Genomic DNA, 27,024 nt, shown 5'->3' with positions numbered 1-27,024 from the left:
GGTTGACCCGCCACCCACGCCTGCCCCAGCCTCCAAAGGGGATGCTCAGGCCAGCCCAGGGCACGAGGGCGAGGGCGCCCGGCTCTGCTCTGCAGCTCCCACCAGCATGGCAGGACACGGGCACCGGTTTAATAACAAAAAAAAAGGAAATTCCATCTGAAGGCAAGAAAATGGGTTATTTTTTTCCGCTGTGGCCAGGCACTGGTGTGGCTGTCCCGGAGGCTGTGGAGCCAGACAAACCCAGCGGCACATGGACAGCCCATGCCAGCTGAGCCGCAGGGTGGGAGCCGGGGGGGCTCCGCTGGCATCGATGCACCGTGGAGCCGTGCCCTGTGCAGGAGGAGAGGTGCTGGGCACAGGGTTCAGGATGGTGCTGCCATGGTAGGACCAGTCTCTTGCCTTTGTGGCTCCAGGCCAGGCTGTGGCGGCGCTGACTGGGGTGCGGATGCACAGCTCACTGTGCCCTGCGGTGCCGTCTGGAGCTGTGGGGCACCCAGCAATGTTGAGGTCCAGCTTTCGGGGGGGCAGGAGCCGCAGGATGGAGGTGACCCCACCAGGGAGGTGCTGGGCAGCTCTTCTCTCAGGAGAGGCCCCACAGAAGGGTGTGCAGCTTGCCAGGGTGCTGGAGGCCCCCCAAGATCCATCTGCTGCTGTCCCCAAGGGTCAGCCCCCACCTTGAGGAGGGGGAGCCGGGGGTTGGTTTCTGGGATGGGTGGGAGCAGCAGGGCCAGTGTCCCCTCAGTTCTGGAGGGGCAGCAGCCCTGGAAGGAGGTGGGCATGGGGAGGAGGATCGTGGAATGGGTTGGAAGGAACCTTAAAGCCCATCCAGTCTCAACCCACCTCCCGCTGGATCAGGGGCTCCAAGCCCCATCCCGCCTCGCTTTGAACCCCTCCAGGGATGGGGCAGCCATGGCTTCTCTGGGCAACCTGTGCCAAGAGCCTCGCCACCCTCACAGCAAAACATTTCTTTGTAGAATGTCACCTCACTCTCCCCTCTTTCAGCTGAAAACCATTCCCCTCATCCTGTCCCTTCCCTCCCTCGATCCAGAGCCCCTCCCCAGCTTTCCTGCAGCCCCTTTCAGCGCTGGGAGCTGCTCTAAGGTCCCCGGGGCTTTCTCTCCTCCAGGCTGGGTCGTAGAATCGTAGAACAATTAGGGTTGGAAGGGACCTTAAAGCTCTCGTAGTTCCCACCCCCGGCCCCGCTGTTCCGCCCGGTGGCCGGTGGGGGGCGAGCGGCTCCCGCGGGCTGAGCCGGGGCGGGCGGACACCGGGGAGGCGGCAGCGGGCGCCGCTCCCCTCGCTGCAGGCAGGACCGGCGGAAAAAGACATGGAGGGGCTGGAAAGGAGGGGAAAGGAGCTGGGGAAGGGGCTGGAGAAGAAGCCTGATGAGGAGCAGCTGAGGGAGCAGCGGCGTTGTGCAGCCTGGAGGAGGCTGCGGGAGACCTCGTCTCTAGAAGGGAGGGTCTGGTGAGGGGGGGGGTTGGTCTCTTCTCCCAAGCAAGGAGTGATAAGGCAAGAGGAGATGGCCTCAAGTTGTGCCAGGGTGGGTTTAGATTGGATATCGACAAAAAAAATTCTTTAGTAAAAGAGTGGTGGAGCATTGGCAGAGGATGCCCATGGAAGTGGTGGAGTCTCCATCCCTGGAGGGGTTCAAAAAGATGTGGCACTTTGGGACATGGTTTAGTAGGCACAGTGGTGTTGGGGTGATAGTTGGACTGGATGAGCTGAGAGGCCCTTTCCAACCTCTGTAATTCTGTGATTCTGTGATTCTCTGATTCTCTGATCTGTGCCCTGTCCTCTGCCAGGACAAATGTGACTCGTGGTGCCAGGAGGGTGGCTGGAAACCTTTAGAATCATAGAAACACTAGGTTGGAAAAGATCTTTGAGATCATCACACCCAACCGTCCCTGTCCATTAACAATTCCTTGTCTGTCCTCTGTCCCCACCCTGCTGCAACCATGAGCACCACTGCTGGTGGTGGTGTTCCCCATGGCTCTCCTGGCCATCTCGCCGTGCTTCCTGCAGCCAGCTGAGCCCGGTGTTGGTGATAGATAGGATCCACTGCCCTTAGGTGGGGTGGGGTCCCAGAGGCACCGTGGAGCAGGTGGCAGGGTGCGTTGGGTGGCATGGGACACACCAAGAGGTAATGGGACTGGGGCTGGCCTCCAGCACCCCACCAACCTCCAGTGGAGGCAGGATGTCTCTCCCACAGGGGAGCTCTGCAAAGGGGGCTGGGGATGGATTTCCATGAAGCGCTATGTTGTGCTGATGGGGAAGGGTTTCAGGGAATTGGGTTGCGTGGGGAGCACGTGGGGCAGCTGGGCAGGGCTGGGGCACGTGCCTCTGGCACATGCTGGCCGTCCCCACTGACCCCTGCTGGCCCACAGCCCCCAGGGACTGGCCCAGCCCCATGGCAAACAGCACTGAACTGGGCAAGCTGACCCCTGAACTGGGTGAGGAGGGACTGCCCGGCACCCAGGGCCAGCAGTCACAGAGCCACCACGGCTGCGCCCCAGCGCTTTCCCCAGCACAGCCCTTCCGCCAGTGCTGTGCATGCTCCCGCTGGCTCCTGATCCCTCCTCCTGGCACCCAGCTCAGCCCCTGCAGCCCCTGGGCTCTTCTCGGGCTGGGGGGCGGGTGGGTTGGTACCATTGACCCCCTGGCAGCACTGGGCAGGGTAGCGCTGTCAGCTCTGCTGAGCAATGGGGGTCCCAAGGGTGGCAGTGCCAGGGGTGCCGGGTGCCTGGCCACGTGCTGGTGGAGGGGGGGAGGCTGGCTGGGGCTGTTTTCCTCTCTGTTTGCTCGACTGTGGGGACGGCCAGCGATGCGGATCAAGGCCGACGTCCCCTGGGCAGCCAATTGTTGACCAGCTCGGAGGGGAGGGAGAGGGGCAGCCGCCCCAAGGGCTTTCCCAACCGTGGAGGGGGCTGCCATGTGCTGCCTGCCCTGAAACGATGCCAGGCTCAGCCCACCCAAGTGCAAGGCTGAGCGATGCCAACAGGGACCAGAGGATGTCTGTTGGGATCTCCGCACTCCTAGACTGCCCACTGGTTCTCCCGTGTCCCACTGCTGCAGGAGCTCAGGGGCCCTGGTGCTTGAGCACACGGTGGCCTCAGTCCTGAGCTCCAGCATGTCCTTTTGTGCTTCTCCTGCTGAATGAAAGGGCCTTTATCCCCTCTCCTCCTCGTGGTTGGATCACACCCGGCAGGACCCTGTACTGCCCTGGGACCGCCAGTCACCCTGGTGAGGGTGGGAACCCAGCATGGTTCTGCTGGTGTCTCCCATGGGAACCAGAGCAGACTGGGGCTTTGCTGGAGCTGCAGGAGTTTTATCTACTCCTGGGACAGTTCTAGACAGACCGCTGCCCCATGGGAAGAGGAAGGATACGGCTGTGGCCATGTCTCTGTTTTCAGCACAGTTATTTATATCTTTAAACAGGGATGCTACAGTTGTGTGGGCTGAAAGGTGTCCTCAGTACTCCCCTGCACCCCAGTCCCCAGCTCCCCAGCCATCTGCCAGCCCACCGCCAAGGCTGTGTGCCCAGCCCCCTCCAGGGCTACCCCAGCCAGCTCCGTGCTCGTGACAGCTTGGGTTTAAAGGAAAAGCCCCCCTTAGGCACTGTGAACCCCCAGTGCAGCCCCACATTTCCTTCCGTTGCCCCACACTGAAGCCCTGCTTCTGCTCTGCTAAATGTTAACCATCCGTACTGACTGTACCTCTGTCCTGGATCTTGCATCCGAGGGGGGTTTGGCTGAGAGCCTGGCTGTGTGTTTGGCCCAGACAGGTTTTGGGGTGCAGGGCAGCCCAGCCTAGCTGTCCTGCACTGCCAGCATCACCCTGTGCCTCCTTGGAGGCTCTGGAAGCTCACTGGTGTTCCTCCCCAGCTGCCATGTGGGATGCCGAGCTCCCTGTGCGATGGAGGACCCTGGGGCTCCGGGAGCTGATGGAGGGCAACTCACAGCCCGGAGAGCCTCAGACCCTGTGCATGTGGGATTGTCACCCATAGGCTGGTGGGTTCCCCACGCCCCCCTTGGAGCAGGGGTCCCCCGACAGAGTGGAGCCCTGGCACCCTCCTGAGGGACAGCTGCCAGAGCATCCCTCCCACAGCTGGTACCCAGCCCCTCTTTGCCCGCTTGAGGGAAAACGCTGCCGGCTCCCTGCTCAGCTTTCCAGTAAGATGTGGGAACCAATGGAGCCCATCAACTGGGAACACTGGGGAAATGGGCCAAGGCTTGGAGGAGCTGGCTCAGAGCGGGGCACGTGATGCCAAGCGTTTCCGGAGCGTCACGGCCACTTGGGCTCGTTTGACTTTAAAGGCATTTAAGTTGCATTTAAAGGCATTAAAGTCCTTGCTAAGTCCTTGCTTAATTGCCTTAAAGGCATTTAAGTCCTTGCTGCAGGATCGCAAGCCCATGGGAGCAAAGCCTCTGGCCTCACTGGGGCTGTGGGTGCTTCCAACAGGGACAGCAGAGAAACAGCTGCCCTGGCTGATGGCAGAGATGAGCAGGATGCTGCTGGCACCTCCAGAAGTGGGCAAAGAACAGTTTGTCCCCATTTAGGAGGTCTCTCCCAGGGCTCAGGGCATCCTTCCACCCTCAACTGCTTCCAGACAGCTGTGGTGCTTGATGGCTGGAAGCCGCTCAGCCGTGAAGCTGGTCCTGTGTGGGACCGGCATCCCAATGGGGTCTGCGGGAGCTGGGGGTCTCAGGACCCCCCTCCAAACGCTGCGGTGCTGCAGGGGGAAGGAGCGGGGTTACCCTGGGGCTCGTCCTCGGGTCCTTGGCTCCTGGTGCCAGGCTTGGTAGGGAAGTGATCAAGGGCAGAGATAACCCACCCTTCAGGTCTGCTGAGCAGTGCTTTGCTTCTGGCTTCTGTAAAGTTAATTGGTTTCGAGGTTCCAGGAACAAGCGAAGGAGAAAAACCCACTCTCCTGACGTGCGGGGATCATTGAATGCTCTCTGGCAAGTCATAATTGCAAATCATGTTTTGAAATCACATTAACCAATTAGTCCTTGTTGTTGTTGTGCCTTGCCACATGACAGCATGTGCCGCAAGGGAGACGGCGGTCAAGGGCGAGGGAGGGGGCCACGAGCTGCCCCCCGCCACGGGCAGCGCCGGAGCCATGCGGCTGGCATCCGAGGGCTTCTCCAGAGGGGGTGGCTGTGGGGAGGAAGGGTCCTACCCTGGGCAGGTGTCACCTCAGGGTCCTGCCAGCCCGCTGTGCCATCTGCAGGCATCCCTGTCCTACCACCAGCTTTCCCAGCCCCTTCCACTTGTTCCCCAGTGCGACCCACTCTGCCAGCATGGTGCTGACAATGGAGTTGGGGGGCAGCGGGGGTTTTGAGGCTGCTGGGACGCCCAGTGCCAGGGACCAGAGGCACCCAGTGGCGTGTTCCTGGCAAGAACAAGCACCATGAGGCTCCGTGCTTGAGACGCCACGGCACTGGCAAGGTGGGGGCACGACCTGGATCTGTTATCTCTGCTGCATCTTTCTGCCCTCTCCCATCTCGGCCCTGGCAGGGGCAGGCAGCAGGCATAGAGCCCGAGTGAGGCGCCACAAGTGGAGCACACCCCGGCCACACAAAGCAGCTCTTCCTTCGTGACTGGATCCTGGGTGGTCCCATCCACGCCAACGCTCTGGAGGCTGAGGGGGTTTTATGGGCTCCTCACCACCAGTGAGGCAGGATGCTGCCGGCGGGACGGGACGGGACGTGCTGTGCCGCGCTCCCCCGAAGGCTCCTCACATCCGGGAATCCAGTGTCAAACTTTCCAGCTGACTGGAGAAAAACCACACGGCTGCCGTTTCGCAATGCATTGGAGCCAGGGCACAGGCCTGACGCCCCCAGAGCTGGGGGAAAAACCGCCCTGAGCTGCACCAGGGAGGCACCATTGGTTGAGGGACTCGGGGGACAAGAAGAGGGTTTTAGCCCACCCCACTCCTGGGCAGCTCCCGGCCATGGCGAGGGGACTGGTCCCCTCTTTTGGCTTCCCCCTGCAGGGCCAGCCTGGCTGCATGGCACTGAGGCCACCGGGTGTGGGGACCCTCTGGGAGGTTCTGGGACGTCTCTGGTCCCGTTTCCTCTTCTCATGGCTTTGATTTTCGGCAAGGCTGCAGCTGGGCACGATGGGGACGGTGTGGGCATCTCTGCCGGGCTGAGAGGGAGGAGGTGATGGAGAGGGGTGTCACAGCCAGGCAAGAGAGGGGACAATAAAAAGAGGGCGTGTCTTCATTTGTGCCCGTAGGAAAACGGGAAGAGTGGCATTCGGAGGCTGGGAAGGAGCAGGCAGGCTCTTGTTCGCTGCCTGTACCCCAGTTCCCCGGCATGGCCACCCCACTGGCAGTCACTGCACCCCGTGCCACGGGGCTGTGTCCGCAGCCGCTCACGCCGTGTTTGCTTACAGGGCGGCAGCTCTCAGCCTGCTTTTACAACCCCTGGCGAGGTGCGTTACCGCCTGTTCCTGAGACGTCTCTGCGCTGGTGCCACGTGGCTGGTGCCCGCCTTTGCCAGGGCAGGAGAAGGGTTAAGTGGATGGCTTGAGCCCAGCCGTGCCCAGGGCTCCCCTCTCGCCTCCCTGTCAAACCTGGCTGCCTCCGGTTCCCCCGGCGTGCCAGCCAGCGCGGGTTCAGCACTTACGCATGCTGCTGTTATTAGAAATAAATTAACGACGTCTCTGTGAAGGAGAGCGACAATATCAGGAGCTGAGGGATTGCTGGGAGCAGGAGCTACCGCTGAGTATTGAACGTCCTGCGACAGCGAGGTGACAAGGTGCCACCGCTGCTGCCCGTGGGGTGAGGGGGGGGGTTTCCTCCTCCCAGCCCGGTGGTGATGCTCGCTGGTAGAACCGTTTCCATCTCAGGCCACCCAAGGCTTCCTGAGGATTTATGAAAGATATGCGTAACACAAATAAAGCCTCCCAGCAACGCGCGGGGCCGTCCTGCCAACGGGTGACAGCAGCTGTCCGGCTCCGTCCCACACGCTGCTCTGCACGGGGAGGTGGGGGCATCAAACCTTCACCTCACTGATGGGTGGACCCCGAAGATTCTCCTCTGAAGTAAAAGCCAGGCAGGGCAGAGCAGCAGGGTGGCAGGGCAGGAGGATCTTTGGGAGTGACAGCTCTTTGGAAGGAGTGGGGACACATCAGGTGGCTCCTGGCTCTCCCTGCAGCACATGTGATGCTCTTGAGAGAAGAAATTTCCACTTCTGTGGAGATAAAATTTAGTCTTCATGAAAAAAAAGAGGTGTTTCAGCTCAAGTGGGGAAGTTTGGTGGAGACTGGAGGAGGGGACCAGAATGTCCACTCCGCTCTGGATCACGCTGGGATGGGCCCACCCGGATTGTTTGCTCCCAGTGTTGAGAAGTGCCAGGGCAGTCGCTGTGGGTGCAGTGGGCACCCCCAAGCAGGGCAGCCAGCTCAGCTGCTTTAACGAGGGAGCAGCTTGAATTTCCCAGGTGGGGAGAAAATCTGGCTCTGGAGGGGGTGCTGGGAAGGACCTTCTCCAGCTGTTGACTGAGTGACTTTGCCTCTCACCAAAAGAATCATAGAATCATAGAATAGTTTGGGTTGGAAGGGACCTCAAAGATCCTCCAGTTCCAACCCCCCTGCCATGGGTAGGGACACCTCCCACCAGCCCAGACTGCCCAAGGCCCATCCAACCCGGTCTGGAACACCTTCAGGGATGGGGCAGCCACAGCTTCCCTGGGCAAACTGTGCCAGGGCCTCACCACCCTCATTGTGAAGAAATTCCTCCTTATGTCCAGTCTAAATCTGCCCCTCTCCAGTTTATACCCATTGCCCCTCATCCTATCCCCACAAGCCTTTATGAACAGCCCCTCTCCAGATTTCTTGTAGTCTCTTCAGGTGCTGGAAGGTCGCCATAAGATATCTGAGCCTCGTCTTCTCCAGGCTGAACAACTCCAACTCTCTTAGCCTGCCCTTGTAGGGAAGGTGCTTCAGCCCTCCAGTCATCTTTGTAGCCTCCTCTGGACCCTTCACAACAGCTCCATATCCTTCTTATGCTGAGGATTCCAGAACTGGACACAATACTCCAGATGAGGTCTCACAAGAGAGGAACAGAGGGGCAGAATCCCCTCCCTCGCCCTGCAGGACACTCTGCTTTTGATGCAGCCCAGGACACAATTGGTCTTCTGGGCTGTGAGCGCACATTGCCAGCTCGTGTTGAGCTTCTCATCGACCAGCACCCCCAAGTCCTTCTCTGCAAGGCAGCTCTCAATCACATCTTCCCCCATCGTGTACTGAAAACAGGGATTGCCCCGACCCAGGTGTAGGACCTTGCACTTGGCCTTGTTGGACCTCATGAGGTTTTCAGAGGCCCACTTCCCCAGCCTGACCAAGTCCCTCTGGATGACATCCCGCCCTTCTGGTGTGGCAACCACAGCACTCAGCTCGGTGGCATCTGCAAACTTGCTGAGGGTGCACTCAATCACCTTGTCAATATTATTGATAAAGATATTGAACAGCACCGGTCCCAGTACGGACCCCTGAGGGACATCACTCATCACTGATGTCCATCTGGACTTTGAGCTATGGACCACTACTTTTTGAATACGACCATCCAACCAGTTTCTTATCCACCGTACCGTCCACCCATCAAATCAATATCTCTGCAATTCAGAGAAAAGGATGTTGTGGGGGACCGTGTCAAAGGCTTCACAGAAGCCTAGATAGATCCCATCAGTTGGTTTGCCCATGTCCACTGCTGCAGTTACTCCATAGAATCATAGAATAGTTTGGGTTGGAAGGGACCTTAAAGATCATATAGTTCCACCACCCCTGCCATGGGTAGGGACACCTCCCACCAGCTCAGGCTGCCCAAGGCCCATCCAACCTGGCCCGGAACACCTCCAGGGATGGGGCAGACACAGCTTCCCTGGGCAACCTGGGCCAGTGTCTCACAACTCTCGTGGTGAAGAAATTCCTCCTTATGTCCAGTCTAAATCTGCCCCTCTCCAGTTTACACCCGTTCCCCCTCGTCCTATCCCCACAAGCCTTTGTGAACAGCCCCTCCCCAGCTTTCCTGTAGCCCCTTCAGGTGCTGGAAGGTCACTATAAGGTCTCCTCGGACCCTTCTCTCCTCCAGGCTGAACCACCCCAACTCTCTCAGCCTCTCCTCGCGTGGAAGGTGCTTTCTATGCCCATCACAGAAAGCCACTAAATCGGTCCTGCCGGATTTGCCCCCGGTGAAGCCGTGCGGGCTGCAAGAGGGGAGAATCCCCGCCCCTCCCGGGGCCGCCCCAGCCCGCTGTCCCGGTGCCGGGGAGGGCTCGCAGCGGTCCCCGCCGCCCCCGGCGCTGCTCAGCGGCCGCAGATTGGGAGCCGCGGCGCGGGGGGCGGGTCCGGCTCCGGTTTAATCTCCGGCTCCGCCGGGATTACGGCTCGGGAGAGTCTCTAATCCGCGGGGCTGGCCACGGGGGGCTGCTCGCCCCAGCCCGCAGCGCAGGCACCGCCGCACAGGGAGGCAGGTAAAGCCCCCCTTACCCCCCGGCTTCTCCCGCTTCCTCCCACTCTTCCCGGTGCTTTCCTTCGGGAAAGCTGCCGAGGGCTCGGACTCCTCGCCCCACTTTAACCCCCTCGGCACCCCCTCCTGCCTTTGCCCCCGACCCCTCGCCCCATCCCTCGGCTCTGCGCTCTCCTCCCGGTGCCCCCCGCCACCCTCTGCCCCCTCCTGCCCCTCTGGAGCCGGGCACCCCCCGGCACCCCCGCGCTCTTTGCTTCCCTTCCCTCTCCAGCTCCTGGGATGCTCCCACGGGTGGGCATCAAATCCTGCGAGGGCAGAGGGGCGGCAGAGCCCTCCTGGACACCTTTCTGCCCTCCTGCCCAGGGTGCGGTGTGGGGGGTTCAGCATCACTGCCCACTCTCCTGATTATTAATAATAATAATAATACCACCGGCAGCTCCAGAGCCCCCTTTTCTTTCCCTTTTTTTTTTTTTCCGCTTTTAATTTTTAATCGCCCGTGGGAATGACATATGTTTCTTGAGGCTGGAAGCGGTGTCGGGGGGATCGGGTGTCAGGGTGCCAGGGTGAGGAGCTCTGTGTGACGGGGGGACGTGGCTGGGGAGAGCGATGCCGGCCGCCACGGGCGCTGCTGGAGCTCGGCTTGGCCGTGCGTTCAGGGCTTCTCCAGGCTGGGGTATTTATAGAGCCTGGCTGGGACAGCAGCATTGAAAGGCAGGCAGCACATTGCATTCCCAGCAGCTGCGTGTGTCCCGTGCCAGCCGGCACGGTGGCCTGTTCTGCCCGGGACGGCTCGTGAACCAGTCAGAGAGAAACTTTCCCCAAGGGGAAACTGAGGCACGGCAGTGGGCTCCCTGTGCTGGGGGCTGCCTCTGCGGTGGCATGAGTGAGGCGGGGGGCCTGGCAAGCCCCTGGCAGGTGGGACGAAGGGGAGGCAGAGCCCCGGCGTGGAGCTAAGCCTCACTGGCTGTGGAGGGCACAGCTGCGCTGAGCCACCGACGAGGAGACAGGGAATTTTCCATTGGTGTTTGAATCTGGCCCAAGCTGAGACGTTAGACCTGCCTGATCTCTGCTGCTGGCTGGCGGCATGTGATAACTCCCTGGCTTCGTGCGGGCACCCCAGATAAAGCCCTCCGTGCCTCTGAATCCTGAGAAACAAGCATGCTCTGGCTCTGGTGCCAGGGATGCTGAGGGGCAGTGGGGGCACCCTGGCCAGACTTGGGGGGTGCCGGCACTGTGGGGGAGCCTGGCCGAGGCGCAAAGGAGCCCGCAGCGCCCGGCCGTGCTGCAGCTGTAATCACACGCCGCGGCCACAGCCACGGCAAACAAACAGGCACCGGCAGAGCCTATTTTCCTTGGCGCGTGGGGACGGGGAAAAGGAGCGGGATCCCACGGGCTCCTTTGGAAACGCAGCCCTTGAGAAAACAGAGGCGGGTTGGGGATCGAACAGGCCTCCCATCTCCCCGACCCTCCTCGCTGCATGAGTTTCGGCCACCGAGTCCCTCCCTGGCCGCTGACGCAGGTCCAGGGCTGCCTGGGTCCCCTGTGCTGGCGGGGGGACAGCATCGCGGTCTCTAGACCAAGGAGCAGATACTGGGCTGGCAGGGTGATCCAGTGACGGGGTGGCTGTGATCCCACAGAGCTTTCACAGGTCGCAGCCCCTGGTCAGGATGTGGTGCTGTGCTGGGGGCGCTGAGGTAGCAGGGGCACACAAGGCTGTGGCTGAAGCTGGTCCCTCCTGGTGTCCCTGGTGCCACCACAGCAAATGGTACCTTGGATTTGCCATCGACCCCTTGGTGTTGTCCTGGCAAGGCTGGGTATACTTTAGAGGGTGGGAACTGTCGGAAATCTTCTCACTCCTAAGGCAATACGCATCTCCAGAGGTGTGATAGAACACCTAATGTGCTTGTTCCGGGTGTTACTTGCCCAGCAGTCCCTGCAGTGCCACCATCTGCCACCACCCTCCTTGGGTGGCCCTGAGCTCCTGAGGGACAGCGCATTGGCTGTAAGTTTAAAGCAAAAGCCGGCATCAAACTTAGAGCCAGCTCAAATGCTTTGGACTGGAGCTACCATCTCACCTGGCCACCTGCAGAGCCACGCTGGGTGCCACCAGCCTTGTGCTGTGCCCGCCCTGTCCCCGTCCCGATGTTGCCAGCTGCCTCTGCTGCCTGAGCTTGTCCCGCAGGAGCTCAACCCCTTCCTTCCACGCCAGGTTGTGTCAGCAGCAGTCTGGGCTGTCCCAGTGCTGTACATGGCTCTCCTTGCCTGGCCTCAGTTTCCCCACCGCGCTTCCCAGATCCCCTTGGTACCGGTGCTCATACGCGGGTGGACGTGGCATGATGGTGGTGGCTGGTACCCGTGACGCACCCCTCGCTCCACCCGTGGCCCCATCCTGGCGTGTGCAGCGGGCAGGGATTGCCGTGGCCAAGTTGTGCCATGGCTCTGATGCTGGAAGACCCTCCTCATGTCCCCTCCATCATTTCTTGCTCCACCACCCTCTTCCCCGTGGTGCCTTTCCCCTCCTCAGGGTGTCCCAGACCCTAGCATGTCCATCGCTGGGGCCAGTGGCCACGATCCGGGCTAGCCGCCAGCATCTCTGCCTGCCGGCACGTCCCTGGCCTTGAGCAGAGCTGTCCTCGAGGACGCGGGTGCCACTTGTACTCTTCGAGGAAAGACTGTACAGTGTGGTAGGGATGATCCCGAGCTGCCCAGACAGATGTCAGTGCCACTGGAGCCCTGCTAGCCAGAACGGCTTCTTCCAGAGCTGTTCGCTCCTTCTTGCTGATGCCAGTCCTGCCCTGGCTCAAGAGCTGGGGGCATCACCTGCCCTGAGGGTTGGGGGCATCGCCTGGCATGAAGTTGAGCCTCTATATAGTACTTCAGGCTGGAAGCCTGGGTTGCCCTGGGGCTGGGTGAGCTCAGGGGCAGGGGCCACACTGCTGGGACCATGACTGGGTCTGACTGGCCCGGCTGCCTGGTGGTGCTGTCTCATGAGAGTCTCCAGCAGATCTGTTTGGGGAGGGTCTACAGCGGGGCTCCAGCCATGCCCTGAGCAGGTGGTACCCAACCGTCCTTCCCCGAGGCTGCTGGCATCCTCAGGCACATGGACATGCTCCCAAGAGCCTCCACCCCAAAGATGGGGTGCCCATCCATGGCCCTGAGCAGCAGGATTTGCCTTTCTGGCTGCTTGCCACCCCCAAGGGGAGGTGGGACAGTGACGCTGCCTTTGCTTGGCTGGGAGGTGGAAGGAGAAATGCCGCAGGTTTGAAAACAAGTTTGGGGTGCTAATTTTAGGAGGCAGGTCAGGGGGAAAGCCACGTCTGCCTGTGCTGTGGGGGAAGGGCAAGCCCAGCTCCCGTAGGGTCTGGCTGGCTCTGCTCCCAGCGCCCAGGCTCCCAGGGCTGCTTGGCGGAGGGGCGAGGGGAGGTGTGAGGAGGTCCCTGCTGCGTGTGCCTCTGCTGTTGGGGGCCAGCCTGGTGGGGAAGTGATGCCCAGAGCCCCCTGATGTTGGGAGGGGGCCAATAGTGGTCCAAGAGCTCACCAGGAGCCCCAGGCTGGAGCCACTTCATCCCCAATAGTAGATCAGGGGTTGATCAGAGGTTGACTAGGGACCCCAGGGTGGGGGTCACCCCATGCCCAGCAGTGGTCCTGGGGGTTGACCAGAGACCCCAGGCTGTGGGTCACCCTGTGCTCAAAGTCAGTGCTGGAAATAACCCCAGGGCTCAGTCTGATGGCGATGAGGGGACACGACTGGTGTCCCTGCCCACTTGGCCACACAGCCCATCTCTCCAGGAGGGCTCTGCCACCAGTGCAGCCCCAGGGAACTTGAAACCACTGAAACCTGAACAGCCTGGGCAGGCGGGCATGGGCGGGGGGGCCTCGTTGCTGGCCCCCAGCCCTCAGCAGCAGCAGTGGGGTACCTGGCTGTGAGCACGCAGGCCAGCAGCTGTGTCAGGCTTCGCACTAAAGCCGGATTACCACCCGGAATAGTCCCGTGGCCCTCACCCCAGCTGGGGCGGATTAGCGAGGATTCATCTGCAGAGGGAGAGAAGATGAGATGAGGAGAGGGTCTCTGCCCCGTGGGGGTCCAAAGCCCCAGGGAGCACCCACTTGCTGCCAGGGAGACACGATGCCTTCGTCCCCCACGTGGGCAGGTGCCGAGGTCTGGGGGAACACAGCAGGTCATCACACCCTGAGTTGGTGCCGCGTGGCGCAGGGAGAGCTGTGTGCTGTACTGGCACGGCGTGATCCAGTTGGGGACTTGACCAGGGGATCCAGTGTAGCACAAGGTCTGGGCTTTCCTGGGTGATACGCATCCTCCCGTCACACTGCCGGGTGCGATGAATCCCCATCTGACATGTCCCGCTGGCATCGCTGACGGAAGCCCCCTGCCCTGGCCCCCTCGCTCCTGGCCCTGCCTTGCTCCCAGCTGGGATTTTCCACCTTGTAACTAAAGCCTGGGTGGAAGTGAGGTGTGGAGCGGTGAGATGCAGCCCAGGATCGGATCCCTCACTGTGGGATCCCATCCCACACAGGGCAGGGATGTGGGAGCCCTGCTGCCCCACACACGTGTTCCCAACCCGATGGTGGGGTGTGTGTGGGGGGAGGATGGGGACAGGCATCTGTGCTGGTTGGGACGCTGCGTGCGAGACCGAACGTAGGCTCCTGTGGTGTGCAAACGTGGCTGGCGGCAAGGATACGTGCTGCCCCATGCGTGCGGCTCAGCGTTCCCCGTGGGGAGGCTGCAGCGTGGCCATGGCCCTGGGGAGGCGGTGGGACAGCACTGGAGCTTGGCTTGAGCAGCCTGGCTGCGCTGGAGCGGTGCTGGGGTGGGTGATGTCCCTGGTGTCACCAAGCAGGAGTTTCAGAGGGAGAGGCGGGAGGTCTTGCTGCAGCGGGGCTGTCACAGTCCTTGTCACCCGGAGCTGGAAGGCAGCGGAGAAGCACACGCCGGGAAATTAATGCGGCTGGCTCAGCACCCTCAGGGATCCAGCCCTGGGTGCCACAGCGGAGGCCTTCTGCGCTCACGCACGTGGCCGTGCCCATGCTATCAGGGTGGGCGAGCGGGTGCTGAGCTGACAGTCAGGATGGAGTCGATACCGGGTGACGCATGGGCTGCCCAGCGCGGCAGCGAGGGTGGCAGCACCCGTGGTGGGCTGGGGCTATCGGGACCACCACTCCATGGGAAGAGATGCCATGGAAGAGGCTTTTTGCCCAGAATAGAGGGTCCTTAGCCAAAGTGGGCATGTGGGGACGGGGGTGAACTTGCCATCCCCCTGGGGCCACGCGCCACTTCATGTATTTGCTGTTCTGCCCAGCCTTATCACAAGGCAAACAGCGTCAGGCAGGGCACGCACTGCCCAATCGAAGCGTATCCCGTTCCCTCCCCTTTCATCTCCCCTTATTCCCCGGCCACCGCCACCGGGAGACCCTGGTCGAGGGGCAAAGGCCGGGGCCAGTCGGGGAGGTGGCAGGGAGCAGCGCCAGGGCTGTGCCAGGGCTGTGCCAACGCTGCCCAGCGGGAGGAAGCGTCTGGGTGGTGGTGCTAAGCTTGGTGCATGCGAAATGAGCCCGGCTGTGCCGCTTGCTATTCCGAGAGGCACTTGGAGGAAGAAGTTGGTATTTCCTGAGCCGTCCGGCGAGGTGTAATTATAACCTGGGAGAAGAAAGGGGCTGCAGAGGAGAGTGCCCAGCCTCCCCGGCGCCCGCGGGGGAGCGGGCAGGGAGGATGGGGGGCGGTGGGATGCAGCAGAGCTCTGCCTGCGCGTACCCTGGTGGTGGTGGGGGCATTTGGGGGAGGTGATGGAGCACAAAGGGTCTGGTGGCCTCCCTCAAGCCCGGCACTGGGAGCAGTAGGTTTGCGGATGCCCGCTGGCGGGAAGGCGCAGAGTTAACGGCGGTGTTTGAACGTGCTGGCAGCCTTGTTCGGTACCTGGATCCGGCCCAAGTGGAGGCCTAGCAGAGGGGATAAATCATCACCCGATGCCTGTCCTGTGCTTCCCTCGCTTCCCCTGCATAGCTGAGCCTCCCTGTCTGGGACTGGCTCTCCTGGTCCCTGCTGGTCTGTGCCCTGCCTCAGTTTCCCCACCAGGCTGGGTGCTGCTGGTGGCCCAGCCATGTGCCCCCAGCTCTAGGCTAGACTTAGGGGGTCGCCCCCCCCCAGCAGACAGTGCGTGGCCTGAGATGGCCCTGCCAGGTCTCTTTGGTGGCCTGAACGGGCAGGGCAGCAGCTCAGGCGCCTAGAGATGCTGGTGCCCATGTCCCGCCATGACATCCTTCCCCTGCATGCGGAGGAGGCTGCTGTCCCCAGCATCCCCCTGCCCCAGCAGCTCCTCTGGAAGACTTGCCTTGTCCCCAGGTCCCCTGGGAGCACAAAGACAGACATGTCCCGTGCTCACCCCGTGGCGGCCCTGGGCACTGGGATAAGGGGGCAGCAGCATCCTGCCAGGGTGAGGGACCACGCTGCATCCCAACCAGCCCTCGCCTTGGGGTGGGTGGCATCATCCTGCAGCCCCAAGGTGGAGACCCCTGGCTGAACAGGGAGAACCCCAGCCCCATAGCGGGGTGGGGGGTGGCGGGGGACCCTGCCCTGGCTGTCAGCCTGCCCCAGAAAGCCACCCTGTGCTGTTTCCCAGCGGGGCGGGGAGGGCTGGGGCTCGCACAGAGGCAGCTTTGTATGGCGTGCCAAGGCGTCCCGCGCTCGGCAGCCTGGCTGCCTTCCCCTGCCAAGGAGCTGTCTCCCAGCCCCGCGCTCTTTCCTGCTCCGTTTGTTCGGCCCTGACGTGCCCCTGAGCCCCCTGCCTTGGCACCCTGGCAGCATCGGCCCCGGGAGCGGGACGTAGGCGAGCCCTTCGCACTAGGCAGCACTGCAGGCTTTACGTAACGGTGGAGGCTGGGGGGGTCTCTGAGCTCCCCGCCCCGTCCCCGGCTGCCCTCCGAAACGCCTATCGGCACCTGTCTCCAGGAAGGGAAACTGAGGCACAGAGCTGCGGGCAGGGCAGTGGAGGTGGGCAGGCGTCACGGACAGAGGCTCTGGGCTGGGGCTGCGGGCAGGGCAGTGGGGCAGCCCCACGGGTGGGCTCTGGGGTGGCTGGCCAGGCAAGGGGACGGTCACTCGTGAGGACACTTATGGGGCTGTCGGAGCTGGGATGAGCTGAGCGGGAATAAGTCCAGCTATGGCGATGCCCAGCTGGCGCTCCTGTCATCCCTGGGTGCCTGTCCCTGCAGTGCCACCCGGGGCTGGTGCTGAGCCTCACTGGCTCCCCCAGAGCCAGACCCCACCGCTCCCCTCTTACAGAGCCCGAGGAGAGCCCGCAGCGAGCCCAGCCGCCTCCCCGCCATGGATGCCACGGACGTGCCCCTCCAGGCTGAGATGGTGGAGCTGGTGCCCAACGGGAAGCACGCGGCTGCGCTCAACACCTCTGCCGTCCCCTCGCTGGCAGGTGACAGGTAGAGGCATGGGAACAAGCAGGGGTATCAGCATCTCAGGGAGATCCTCCCGGCTGCTCCCTGCCCACGCGATGCCAGCCATGGGCACAGGGAGGGCATGGCAGCCCCTGGTTCTTCTTTGGCCTCACCACCCTCCCTCTGGGCCAGGTTTGAGGAGAACCAATCCGGTGTGGCAGAGATGGAGGAGTTCCTGCCCCATGGAGCTGAGAAGAAGCAGACGCACTTCACCGATGTGAGTAAAGGTGTGGGTACAGCAGTGGTGGTGGGGTCGTGGTGGTGGTGCCCGATGTGACTGGTCTGTCCCCTCCCTGTTGTGTCTCCTGGGTGCAGTTCGAAGGGAAGACGTCTTTTGGGATGTCCGTCTTCAACCTGAGCAACGCTATCATGGGCAGCGGCATCCTGGGGCTGGCCTATGCCATGGCCAACACTGGCATCATCCTCTTCCTGTGAGTGCCGCGTGCCCGTGGGGGTCTGGGGGCTCCTCCAAGGGGATTGGTTGTGCCAGGCATGCAGGTGAGAAAGCTGTCCCTGGCTCAGGGTGACCTAGGGACCAGTGTCCTGCTGCCTGAGCAAAGCCTGCGGGCACTGTGCCCAGCTGAGGAGGAGAATGAAGGTTTACTTGATTTCCTTAATACAAGTCCAAGTTTCTCCACGTGGCCAAATCAGTGGGTGCTGGCTCGCTTTGGGCACGGCGACATGCACTCATGGTGGCCCCACGGTGGTGGGTTACCTGCATTTGCCCCACGAGCACCCAGTTGGATGATGAGGGGCTGGGTGAGCTGCCAGGACTGGGATATCCCCACGGCTGTGTCCGTGCCTGGTGCTGTGACCCACTGGTGATGGCACTATCCCCTCACAGCTTCCTCCTGACGGCAGTGGCCCTGCTCTCCAGCTACTCCATTCACCTGCTGCTCAAGTCCTCCGGCATCGTGGGTGAGTGCCAGGTCCTCGACAGGGCTGTGCCAGGGGTCCCCTCCTGACCCTCACCCTGCCACTGCTCCCCATCCCGCAGGCATCCGCGCCTACGAGCAGCTGGGCTACCGAGCCTTCGGCACGCCGGGGAAGCTGGCTGCGGCCATCGCCATCACGCTGCAGAACATCGGAGGTGAGGAAGGGGCTGGACGGTGGTCCTGGCAGGGCTGGGGCAGGGACGCAGCACAGGGGCACACCGGCGCAGTACAACCTTGCTCTGCCCCACAGCCATGTCCAGCTACCTGTACATCGTTAAATCCGAAGTGCCTCTCGTCATCCAGACCTTCCTCAACCTGCCGGAGAAGACCACGTGAGTGCCTCCTGCCCACGCTGCCTTCATGCCATCCCTCGGGCAGGCGCCAGGGCTTCGTCTCCAGCTGTGCAGCCTATGGCAGGGATTTAGTGCCATTAAGCCACTACTATTTTTGATAACTGTCAGTGCTGAATAAGCCCCCGGGTGGGATTAAACTGGGCTGAACTTCCAATCCCTGCTTCTCACATCGCCTTGGGCTCAGGCTTTCCTCCTTGAGCAGAGCCCAGGGCTGCAGGGGAAGGATTGGAGCTCTGGTTGGGAATGGGTCCCCCCTATTCTGCGCCAGCATCCCCACTTGGCAGCACTGGGAGTGAGAGGCATAGGGATGCTGGGCAGAGCTGCCACTGGGATCCCCACCAGCCCAGGACTGGGCTCTGGGGTGCTCGGCTGCACACAGGACTGGTGCTGGGCTGGGGTCCAGCAGCTCCCTCCAGCCAGGGCATTGAGGACCTGGCTGAGACCCCCTGCAGATGTGGTCAAATATGTGCTGAGAACATCAGTTCTCAGCCTGCACTCAGCAGCACTAGGACTTGGGGTGCCCTTCCATGGGGATACGCAGAAAGCTCAGCTCAAGGATGGCCAGGAGCCTGGCCTCGGGGGTCCCCGGGGATGCCATCCTAGGGCTCACTGGGGATTCTAGCACAGCAGGGGTGTCAGCCTCGGGGGATGCCATCCCAGGGGGCCCTGGGGACACTAGCACAGCAGGGGTGTCAGCCTTGGGAGATGCCGTTGTCCCTGAGATTGCCAGCTAAGGGTCCCCTAGGATAGCAGACAGCCCCCCCGCAGTGGCTCCTCGTGTCCCAGCAGAGTGGGGTGGTGAGCAGGCTCTCTGCTTCCAGGGACTGGTACATGAACGGGAACTACCTGGTGATCATGGTTTCCGTCACCATTATCCTGCCCCTGGCCCTCATGAAGCAGCTGGGTAAGTTGGGGGGCTCCTGCCTGCGGCACTGGGGTTCCAGCACCCTGGGGCTCCTGCAGGGGGATGATGCCAGAGGTGGTGGGCAAGGAGGGGGCACCCAGCGAGTCTGAGGGTCCTGCCCGTGCCAATGGGCCGCTCTCCTCCCTCTCCAGGCTACCTCGGTTACGCCAGCGGCTTCTCCCTCAGCTGCATGGTCTTCTTCCTCATCTCGGTGAGCACCTGCCAGCACGTGCCAGCACCTCGGAATGCCGAGCATCCCTTCCGCCAGGCTCCGGCGTGCGGCCGGGCTGCATGACGCGGTGACAGTGGGGACAGCGGGTGCTCCGGGCTGTGGCGATGCCGTGGCAGTGCTGTCACGCTGCTGGGTTATTTTCAGCTGAAGGAGCTGAGCGCTGGGGAAAGAAGAAGGGAGAGGGAGCCCCGGGGTGGGGGGGATACGTGGCCCCTCCACGTGCCGCTGCCTCGCTCTGCCAGGGGCCAGCATCTCCACGGGGCGCTGCCGGCAAGGGATGCAGTGTCATCTTGGGCAGCTGGTGCTGGGGGATGGTGTCTCCAGGCACTGATTTTCCCCATGTACCTCCCACCCCAGGTGATCTACAAGAAGTTCCAGATCCCCTGCCCGCTCCCCACGCAGGAGGGGAACGTCACGGGCAGCATGAACATCACCTCCGCCAGCACCAGGGACTATCTGAACAGCCAGGGATCTGAGCAGGACACCTGCATCCCCAGCTTCTTCAACCTGAACTCCCAGGTAGGGGGCTGGGAGGCACCGCTGGGGCTCTAGGTGAACCCCCATCCTGTGCACTCTATGAAAGTGGGGGGTCCCGGTGCTTGGCTCCTGGCATTCAGCTGCCCTCCTCTCGCACAGACAGCGTACACCATCCCCATCATGGCCTTCGCCTTCGTCTGCCACCCCGAGGTCCTCCCCATCTACACTGAGCTGAAGGAGTGAGTCCTGGGTGGAGGCACCCAAGATTGGTGGAAGGGTGGGATTTCTCAGGTGCCCAAAGGCAGCTCTGTCTGGGTGTGGGACCTGTGCTGGGGGGTCGTGGGGAGGTGGGTGGTATGACCTGGAATGGGTAATGTCACGTCTGGGTGGTGGGTGACATAATCCAGAGTAGGTTTGGGTGATATCACCCTTGGGGAGGTGATGACTCAGGGCGGTTCATTGGGGGTGGGCGGTTCATTGGAAATGGGTGGTTCATTGAGGGTGGTAGTTCATCGAGAGTGGGTGGTTCATTGGAAGTGGATGGTCCAACGCACCCCGCAGAGGGCGACACAGCCCCTGTGCACCCAAGGGTGCCCTGGCATCGACCCTCCTTGCCAAGATGGCACTCGGTGCTGGTGGGTGCCACAGGAGCGGGTGGGCTGGGGCTCATGCTGAGCCCACCATCTTCTGCAGCCCCTCCAAGAAGAAGATGCAGTGCATCTCCAACATCTCCATCACGGTCATGTACCTCATGTACTTCTTGGCTGCCCTCTTTGGCTACCTCACATTCTACGGTGAGCCCTTGAGGAGGGGTCTGGGGGTCCTGCTGGCACAGGACGGGGGTGGTGGCCGTGCTGGGGGTGATGGCAGTGCCCGGGCTGACCCAGCATCTCCCCACTGGTGCCTGCAGGCCGAGTGGAGTCGGAGCTGCTGCACACGTACAACAAGGTGGACCCCTTCGACGTTCTCATCCTGTGCGTGCGGGTGGCTGTGCTGACGGCTGTCACCCTCACTGTCCCCATCGTCCTTTTCCCAGTGAGTGGCCCGCATGGGGATGCCAGGTGGCACTGCCACCCCTCCAGCTGAAACAGGACCTCAGCACCAGGCTTTGAGAGGGGAAATTAAGGCAGCAATGAAGCTGAGGCCCAGGGACAAGGTGGCGGGGATCTGCAGGAGCTGGGGAGTGGGAATGGCTGGGTGTCATGGACAGAGTTGGGGCAGGGGTGGTGGGGATCAGAAGGGCTGGAAAGGGGTGAACTTTGACCAATGGTGCCATGTGGACAGGATTGGAACTGGGGAAGGGGTGACGGAGGGCTGACAGGACCTTGGGGACAGAAGTGGGGCCGGGGAAGGGGTGACTAGGACCGTCAAGACTGTGGGGGCAGGGGATGGGATAGACCCTAGCTCTGAGGATGGAGTGTGACACCCTGTCCTGGTCCCCAGGTGCGCCGGGCCATCCAGCAGATGCTCTTCCAAGGGAAGGACTTCAGCTGGATCCGCCACGTCACTATCGCTGTGGTCCTGCTGACCTTCATCAACCTACTGGTTATCTTTGCCCCCTCCATCCTTGGCATCTTTGGCATGATCGGTGCGTGGCAGCGCTCCACTCTGTCCCCTCCTTGAGCACTGGGCTTTACCTTACCCCCTCGTGCCTCAGTTTCCCTTTCTCACTGTACTGGGACCAGGAGGTGTGGGGGGTGCCCAGCTCCATCCCCATCCCAGCAAGCTGGTTTCAGCAGGGGGGTGCTGGCTTCTCGCGCTACCAGCCTGGGCTTGCTCTTCCCCTGGGTGTTTACCTTGATCCCTCAAGCCAGGCTCGCCCGCTCGGTCCCGGCTCGGTGCCAGAGCCCTGGCTGCAGGGGGGGGGGGCATTGGGATGGTGCCAGGACACGGTGTCCCTGGGTTCCTGGAAAGCTTTGCCAGGGCTTGGGGTGGTGGGGGTGGGAAAGGACCTGGCCTGGCAGTGGGGCTGAGCAGGTCTGAGCCGTGCGGTGGGGGCCTCTGCCCGCTCTGTCCCTGTCTGCTCCAGGTGCCACCTCTGCTCCCTGCCTCATCTTCATCTTCCCTGCCATCTTCTACATCCGCATCATGCCCAAGGACAAGGAGCCGCTGCGCTCCACCCCCAAAATCTTGGTAAGCATGAGGACACGGATGGGGACAGGGATGTGGGTCCCAGGGTTGAACTGGGAACCCTCCTGCCTCGTCTGTTCCTGATGCCCTTCCCTGTCCCTGCAGGCTGTCTGCTTTGCCCTCCTCGGGGTGCTCTTCATGGTCATGAGCTTGAGCTTCATCATCATCGACTGGGCCACGGGAGGGGGGAAGAGCGGTGGCAGCCACTAGCCGGCACGGGGTGCCCACGCCAACCTCCCCCCGACCCACCGGTGCCCCAGGGAGAGCCAGCCCCAGGCTCAGCCCCTGTGCCACAGCGCTGCCCGGCTTCCCCGGGGACCCTCCGCTGTCACTGCCTGTCACCCTTGGTGGTGGTGGTTGGGACGTGAGCCATGGCAGGTGTGGGGACACCCTGAGCTGTGCCCAGGATGGGGCAGAGAGCCTGGGGCAGGCGCTGTGCCCCTTCTCCCCGCTCCAGCAGGTACCGTCCCTGCTCCGCGCCTCAGTTTCCCTGTCTGTAAAAATGGGGAGAATAATATTGCCCTACCTCACCGGGAGCTGGCTGTCAGCTGGAGCTCATCTCTGCACGCCCAGAGCCGCCGGCAGCGGGCACTGCCAAGGGCATGGGGCACTGCCAAGGGCATGGGACACTGCCCGCCGCAGGGGGCGAGGACCGGAGCGCTGTCCTGGCACCCCAGACAGTATCGAGAGCCCTGATGAACACTGTCCAGGGGGCGCTGGGGGCTGGTGGGGTCACTGGACCCCTGGCAGTGCCCATGCCCAAGCCCTGCCGTCCACCCATCGCTGGCGAGATGCCTCCCCACCACCCCAGCATCGCAAATATGGGCAAATGTTGTTCTGCCGCCGTGGCTGGCAGTGCCCAACCCGCTGCTCTTGACCCCGCCGGGGGAACGGTTGGCTCCTGGTGCCCGTGGACAGGACCCTGGTGTCCCCCAGGCCATGCTTGGGGACTGGCTGCGGGGAGGTGGCATGCCCGGTGGGGGCTTGGCACCCCCTGGCATCCTGCTTATGGTACCGCTTGGCTGCCCAGCGCCTTGCCCACCCCTGAGGAGTGCAGGTGGGGGGCACAGAGGGCTGGGGGCCAGCTTGGGGACTTCAGAGCCACCCCTCCATCTGCGTGCCCAGTCCCCAGGGTGACAGGCACCTTTGCCTTGCACCCAGGGCCAGCCCCCAAGCCCTTGCAGCCCTCTAACCCCCACCCCATCCATCCACCCATGCTGCTGGGATGCCCCACCCCATGCCAAAACCCTAAGAGCAGCTCTGCCACCCCCTGCCCCCATTCCCTGGGTGTGTGCGGGGGGGGTGGGGGCAGCCCGGCGGGGTGGGCAGCCCGGGAGACGCTGCCCTGCAGCAAAGTACATAAGAGACATATTTTTTTACCGGGGTGGTGGAGGCTGGGATGTTTTTTATAAATACTGTATATAAGAGTAGATCTTTTATAAGGTGTTGTGATGCTCTGGGTAGCTCTGTATAATGTATATATCTATGGGGGGAGTGGGGCGGGGGCACAACCTGGCGCTGGTGAGGAGCTCAGAGGACGCTTGCATCGCTCCGGGGCTGCCAGCTGCAATGTGGTCCCCGTGTCCGCAACCCGCTGCCCCGCGGCCACCCCTGCCCTGTGCCAGGGAGGGGATGCTTTTAAATTATCCGAGGGGGCAATGCTTGTGCTGGTGAAGAGGCCGGCTGGCAAAGCCTCTGGCAGTGAGAATAAAGATGTAAATGTGCCCAGGTCTCGGGCGTCACTGGGGAGGGAGAAGAGCTGGCACACAAGGTGGCACCCGGTGCGCAGCGTCCCAGCACAGACACGCGGGCACGGGCATGCATGGATGTAGATGGGAATATATGGACACATAGGCATAGGCTGACACAGGATGACACGGACATACAGGCACACAAGCAGGGGTCTGAATGCACAGACGTGCAGCAGGACAGCACAGACATACGGAAACAGATGCACAAGGTCAATGTGTCTGGATGTACAGCAGGACAGCATGGACACACGGACATACATGTACAGTGTCAGTGCACACAGACGCATAGTGAGACAGCACAGATATATAGACATATACATGGACGCATAGGCGTGCTTGGGGAATGCACAGACATACGGACACACTTGGACAAGGTCAGTGTGTCTGAATGCACAGTCAGACACAGGGACAGCACGGACATACGGACACATGCATGGGGTCTGTGTGTGCATGCACAGATGTGCATGGGGACAGCGTGGACATACGGACACAGGCACGGGGTCAGTGCACAGACATTCAGAGGGACAGCATGGATGTACAGACACGCATGCACAGGGCCAGCGTGCACACGTGCACGGACATACACAGGGGCAGCATGGACATACAGACACACATGCACAGAGTCATGCATGCACGCAGAGACGTGCATGGGGACAGCATGGACACACGGACGCACAGGGTCACTGTGCTCCTGCACAGACGTACAGTGGGACAGCAAGGACATACGGACTCACATGCCCATGCGTCACATGCGTCAGTGTGCACACAGATGTGCAGTGTGACAGCATGGACACACGGACAAAGAGGCACAGAATCATGCACACACGTACACATGGACACACAGACACTGCCACGCGCCCGCGGGGACAGACAGACAGACACGCTCTCAGAGCCAGGAGGGGGTGCGGGGGGAAACGTGTGAGAGCGGGGAATCAGAATCATAGAATAGTTTGGGTTAAAAGGGACCTTAAAGCCCATCCAGTTCCACCCCCTGCCATGGGCAGGGACACCTCCCACCGGCTCAGGCTGCCCAAGGCCCATCCAACCTGGCCTGGAACACCTCCAGGGATGGGGCAGCCACAGCTTCCCTGGGCAACCTGGGCCAGGGCCTCCCCACCCTCATGGTGAAGAAATTCCTCCCAATGTCCAGTCTAAATCTGTCCCTCTCCAGTTTATCCCCGTTCCCCCTCATCCTATCCCCACAAGCCTTTATGAACAGCCCCTCTCCAGCTTTCCTGTAGCCCCTTCAGGTGCTGGAAGGTCGCTATAAGGTCTCCCCTGAGCCTTCTCTTCTCCAGGCCGAACCACCCCAACTCTCTCAGCCTTTCCTTGGATGGGAGCTGCTCCAGCCCTCGGATCAGCTTTGTAGTCTCCTCTGGACCCGTTCCAACAGCTCCATCTCCTTCTTACGTTGAGAATTCCAGAACTGGAATCCCACGGGAGCAGATCCCTGTGGGAGTGGGACCCCTGTGGGAGCAAAACCCACGTGGGTGCAGGACCCCAGGGGAGTGAGGACTTGGACCCTGGGGAACCAGGACCCCAGGGAATGGGATCCGTGTGGGAGCAGGATTCATGTAAGAGTGGGAACCCCAGGGGACCAGGACCCTCCATGGTAATGGGATCCTGGGGAGCAGGACCCTCAGGCACCAGGACTCCAGTGGGAGTGGGACCCTTCAGGAGTGGGTCTGCTGTAGAAGAAGGGCTGGGGGGTGTCTTGTACTCAGTACCAGGGCAGGGAATGCCCCCCCGTCCCTCCCTGTGGCAGCCCCCAGCCCCATAGCCCTCTCCCACGGCGTGGAGTGGGGATGAGCCCCCCCTTGCCCCCTCCCCAGCCCGGGCCCCACTGTCCCCCGCCGGTATGGGGCTTTAGTCCAGCCAGCCCCAGGCCTGGGCACGGTGCCAGCTCGTTAGCGAAGCCTTGTTAGTGCTGCATCCCGCTCCCACGGGAACAGCCCTGTTCCCTCCAGCCAGGGCCCACGGGTGCTGCCCCACGGACCCCACAGCTGGGCTGCACGGGAGGGTGCTGCACCCTGCTCCTTAGCACAGCAGTTTGGAGCAGAGCGGAGCATCCCTCGCTGCCCCCACCCTGCTCGGTGGGTGAGGAGGGGCTGGGGGGCACAGTTGGGTGGCAAAGGTCTGCACGGAGCTGGGGCAGTTTCCAGGGCACAAGACAGCCCTGTGGGGCAGCTGGCACGGTGGGACACCTTTGTTAGCTTGCATGGGTGCTCCAGTTGCCAAGAGAGCAACTCTGGCAGGGCAAGTGACAGGGGTACCCCTTGCCCAGGGGTACAGGAGCTGCTGGGTGCCCCGTCCTGCCTGGTTCCCATCCCTTCTCATGGGCACCCTCAGCCCTGGCATCAGCCCAGGAGCTCCCACCTTCGGCAACGTGGCACGTGGGTCTTCGAGGGCTGAGCCCCATGGACAACGATCGGACAAGGCCTGTCCTGCCTGGTCCCATCCTGCCCCATCCCTTCTTATGGGGATCCTCAGCCCTAGCACCAACTCCAGGAGCTCCCACCTCTGGCAATGTGGCACGTGGGTCCCCGAGAGCTGAGCCCCACAGACAAAGATGGGACAAGCAGGTCCCCAAGGGCTAAGCCACCATCCAGTGACACTTGGTCCTCACAGAAGGTGGCCCTGAGACACAGCATCCCCCCACAGTGCTGGCCCCAGGGCTGCACCCAAAGGACGCCAGTCCCAGAATACAGCACCCAGGCTCCATCTGCCTCCTCCTGGCTCTCCTGGGACACACCGCGACGGGTGTCTGCCTGCCTCTCCCGGGACAGATTGTGTCCTATTACTTGCCTGTCCCAGGACACGCCGCGTCCCATTGCCCGCCTGTCTCAGCACACACCATGTCCCACCGCCTGCCTGTCCCAGGACACATCCTGGTCCCATGTTCGCTTGTCCCAGTTCACGCTGTCGCTGGTAACCGCGTATCCTAGGACAACCCTTGGCCCTTGCCTGCCTGTCCCGGGTCACATCGCACTGCCCGGAGCCGCCACGTGGGGGCGCGACCCGCCGGGAGGCCGAGGCCCCGCCCCTTGATGTGGACCACGCCCCTTCCACGAGCCACGCCCCCTCTGCAAACCGTCTGTCTCTCATGGCCCCGCCCACCGTGTAGGAGTCAATCTACGCTTGGCTCCACCCCCAGGCAGACCACGCCCATTTGGAGGACCGCCCCTTCCAGGTAGGCCACGCCCCATGAAGTCAACGTACCATTTCCTCGTGGCCACGCCCCAGCTACGGCCACTCCCCCTTCCAGATAGACCCCGCCCTTTCTGGCTAGCACCTACGCAATTA

General features: G+C 62.2%; 1 protein-coding gene across 2 annotated transcripts; it reads left to right on the top strand.

Annotated features, from left to right (window-relative positions):
* Positions 1-9,342: 9,342 nt before the first annotated feature.
* Positions 9,343-23,694, top strand: SLC38A3 (solute carrier family 38 member 3). Of its 2 annotated transcripts, XM_054076837.1 has the most exons (16): positions 9,343-9,482; positions 16,773-16,924; positions 17,072-17,156; positions 17,255-17,370; positions 17,784-17,857; positions 17,937-18,029; positions 18,125-18,206; positions 19,049-19,131; positions 19,284-19,342; positions 19,721-19,882; positions 20,000-20,079; positions 20,534-20,634; positions 20,751-20,875; positions 21,284-21,428; positions 21,870-21,973; positions 22,076-23,694. In XM_054076837.1, the coding sequence occupies exons 2-16, from the start codon at positions 16,815-16,817 to the stop codon at positions 22,178-22,180; spliced, it is 1,524 nt and encodes a 507-aa protein (XP_053932812.1). In that variant the 5' UTR covers positions 9,343-9,482; positions 16,773-16,814; the 3' UTR covers positions 22,181-23,694. The 2 variants fall into 2 exon arrangements, with proteins under 2 accessions (XP_053932812.1, XP_053932813.1); XM_054076838.1 differs by lacking the exon at positions 16,773-16,924 and having other exon boundaries at positions 9,364-9,482.
* The last annotated feature ends 3,330 nt before the right edge of the window (positions 23,695-27,024 follow it).

This window comes from Cuculus canorus, chromosome 11 (assembly GCF_017976375.1).
Source record: "Cuculus canorus isolate bCucCan1 chromosome 11, bCucCan1.pri, whole genome shotgun sequence".
Taxonomy (NCBI): Eukaryota; Metazoa; Chordata; class Aves; order Cuculiformes; family Cuculidae; genus Cuculus; species Cuculus canorus.
This window is presented reverse-complemented; position numbering and strand designations above follow the sequence as displayed.

Excerpts from the sequence above, each read along its gene's own strand:
- SLC38A3 (XM_054076837.1), top strand. The coding sequence starts at position 16,815 with ATGGATGCCACGGACGTGCCCCTCCAGGCTGAGATGGTGGAGCTGGTG. Across the intron at positions 19,343-19,720 it reads TGGTCTTCTTCCTCATCTCG|GTGATCTACAAGAAGTTCCA; the intron begins GTGAGCACCTGC and ends CTCCCACCCCAG. Across the intron at positions 20,876-21,283 it reads TCCCCATCGTCCTTTTCCCA|GTGCGCCGGGCCATCCAGCA; the intron begins GTGAGTGGCCCG and ends CCTGGTCCCCAG.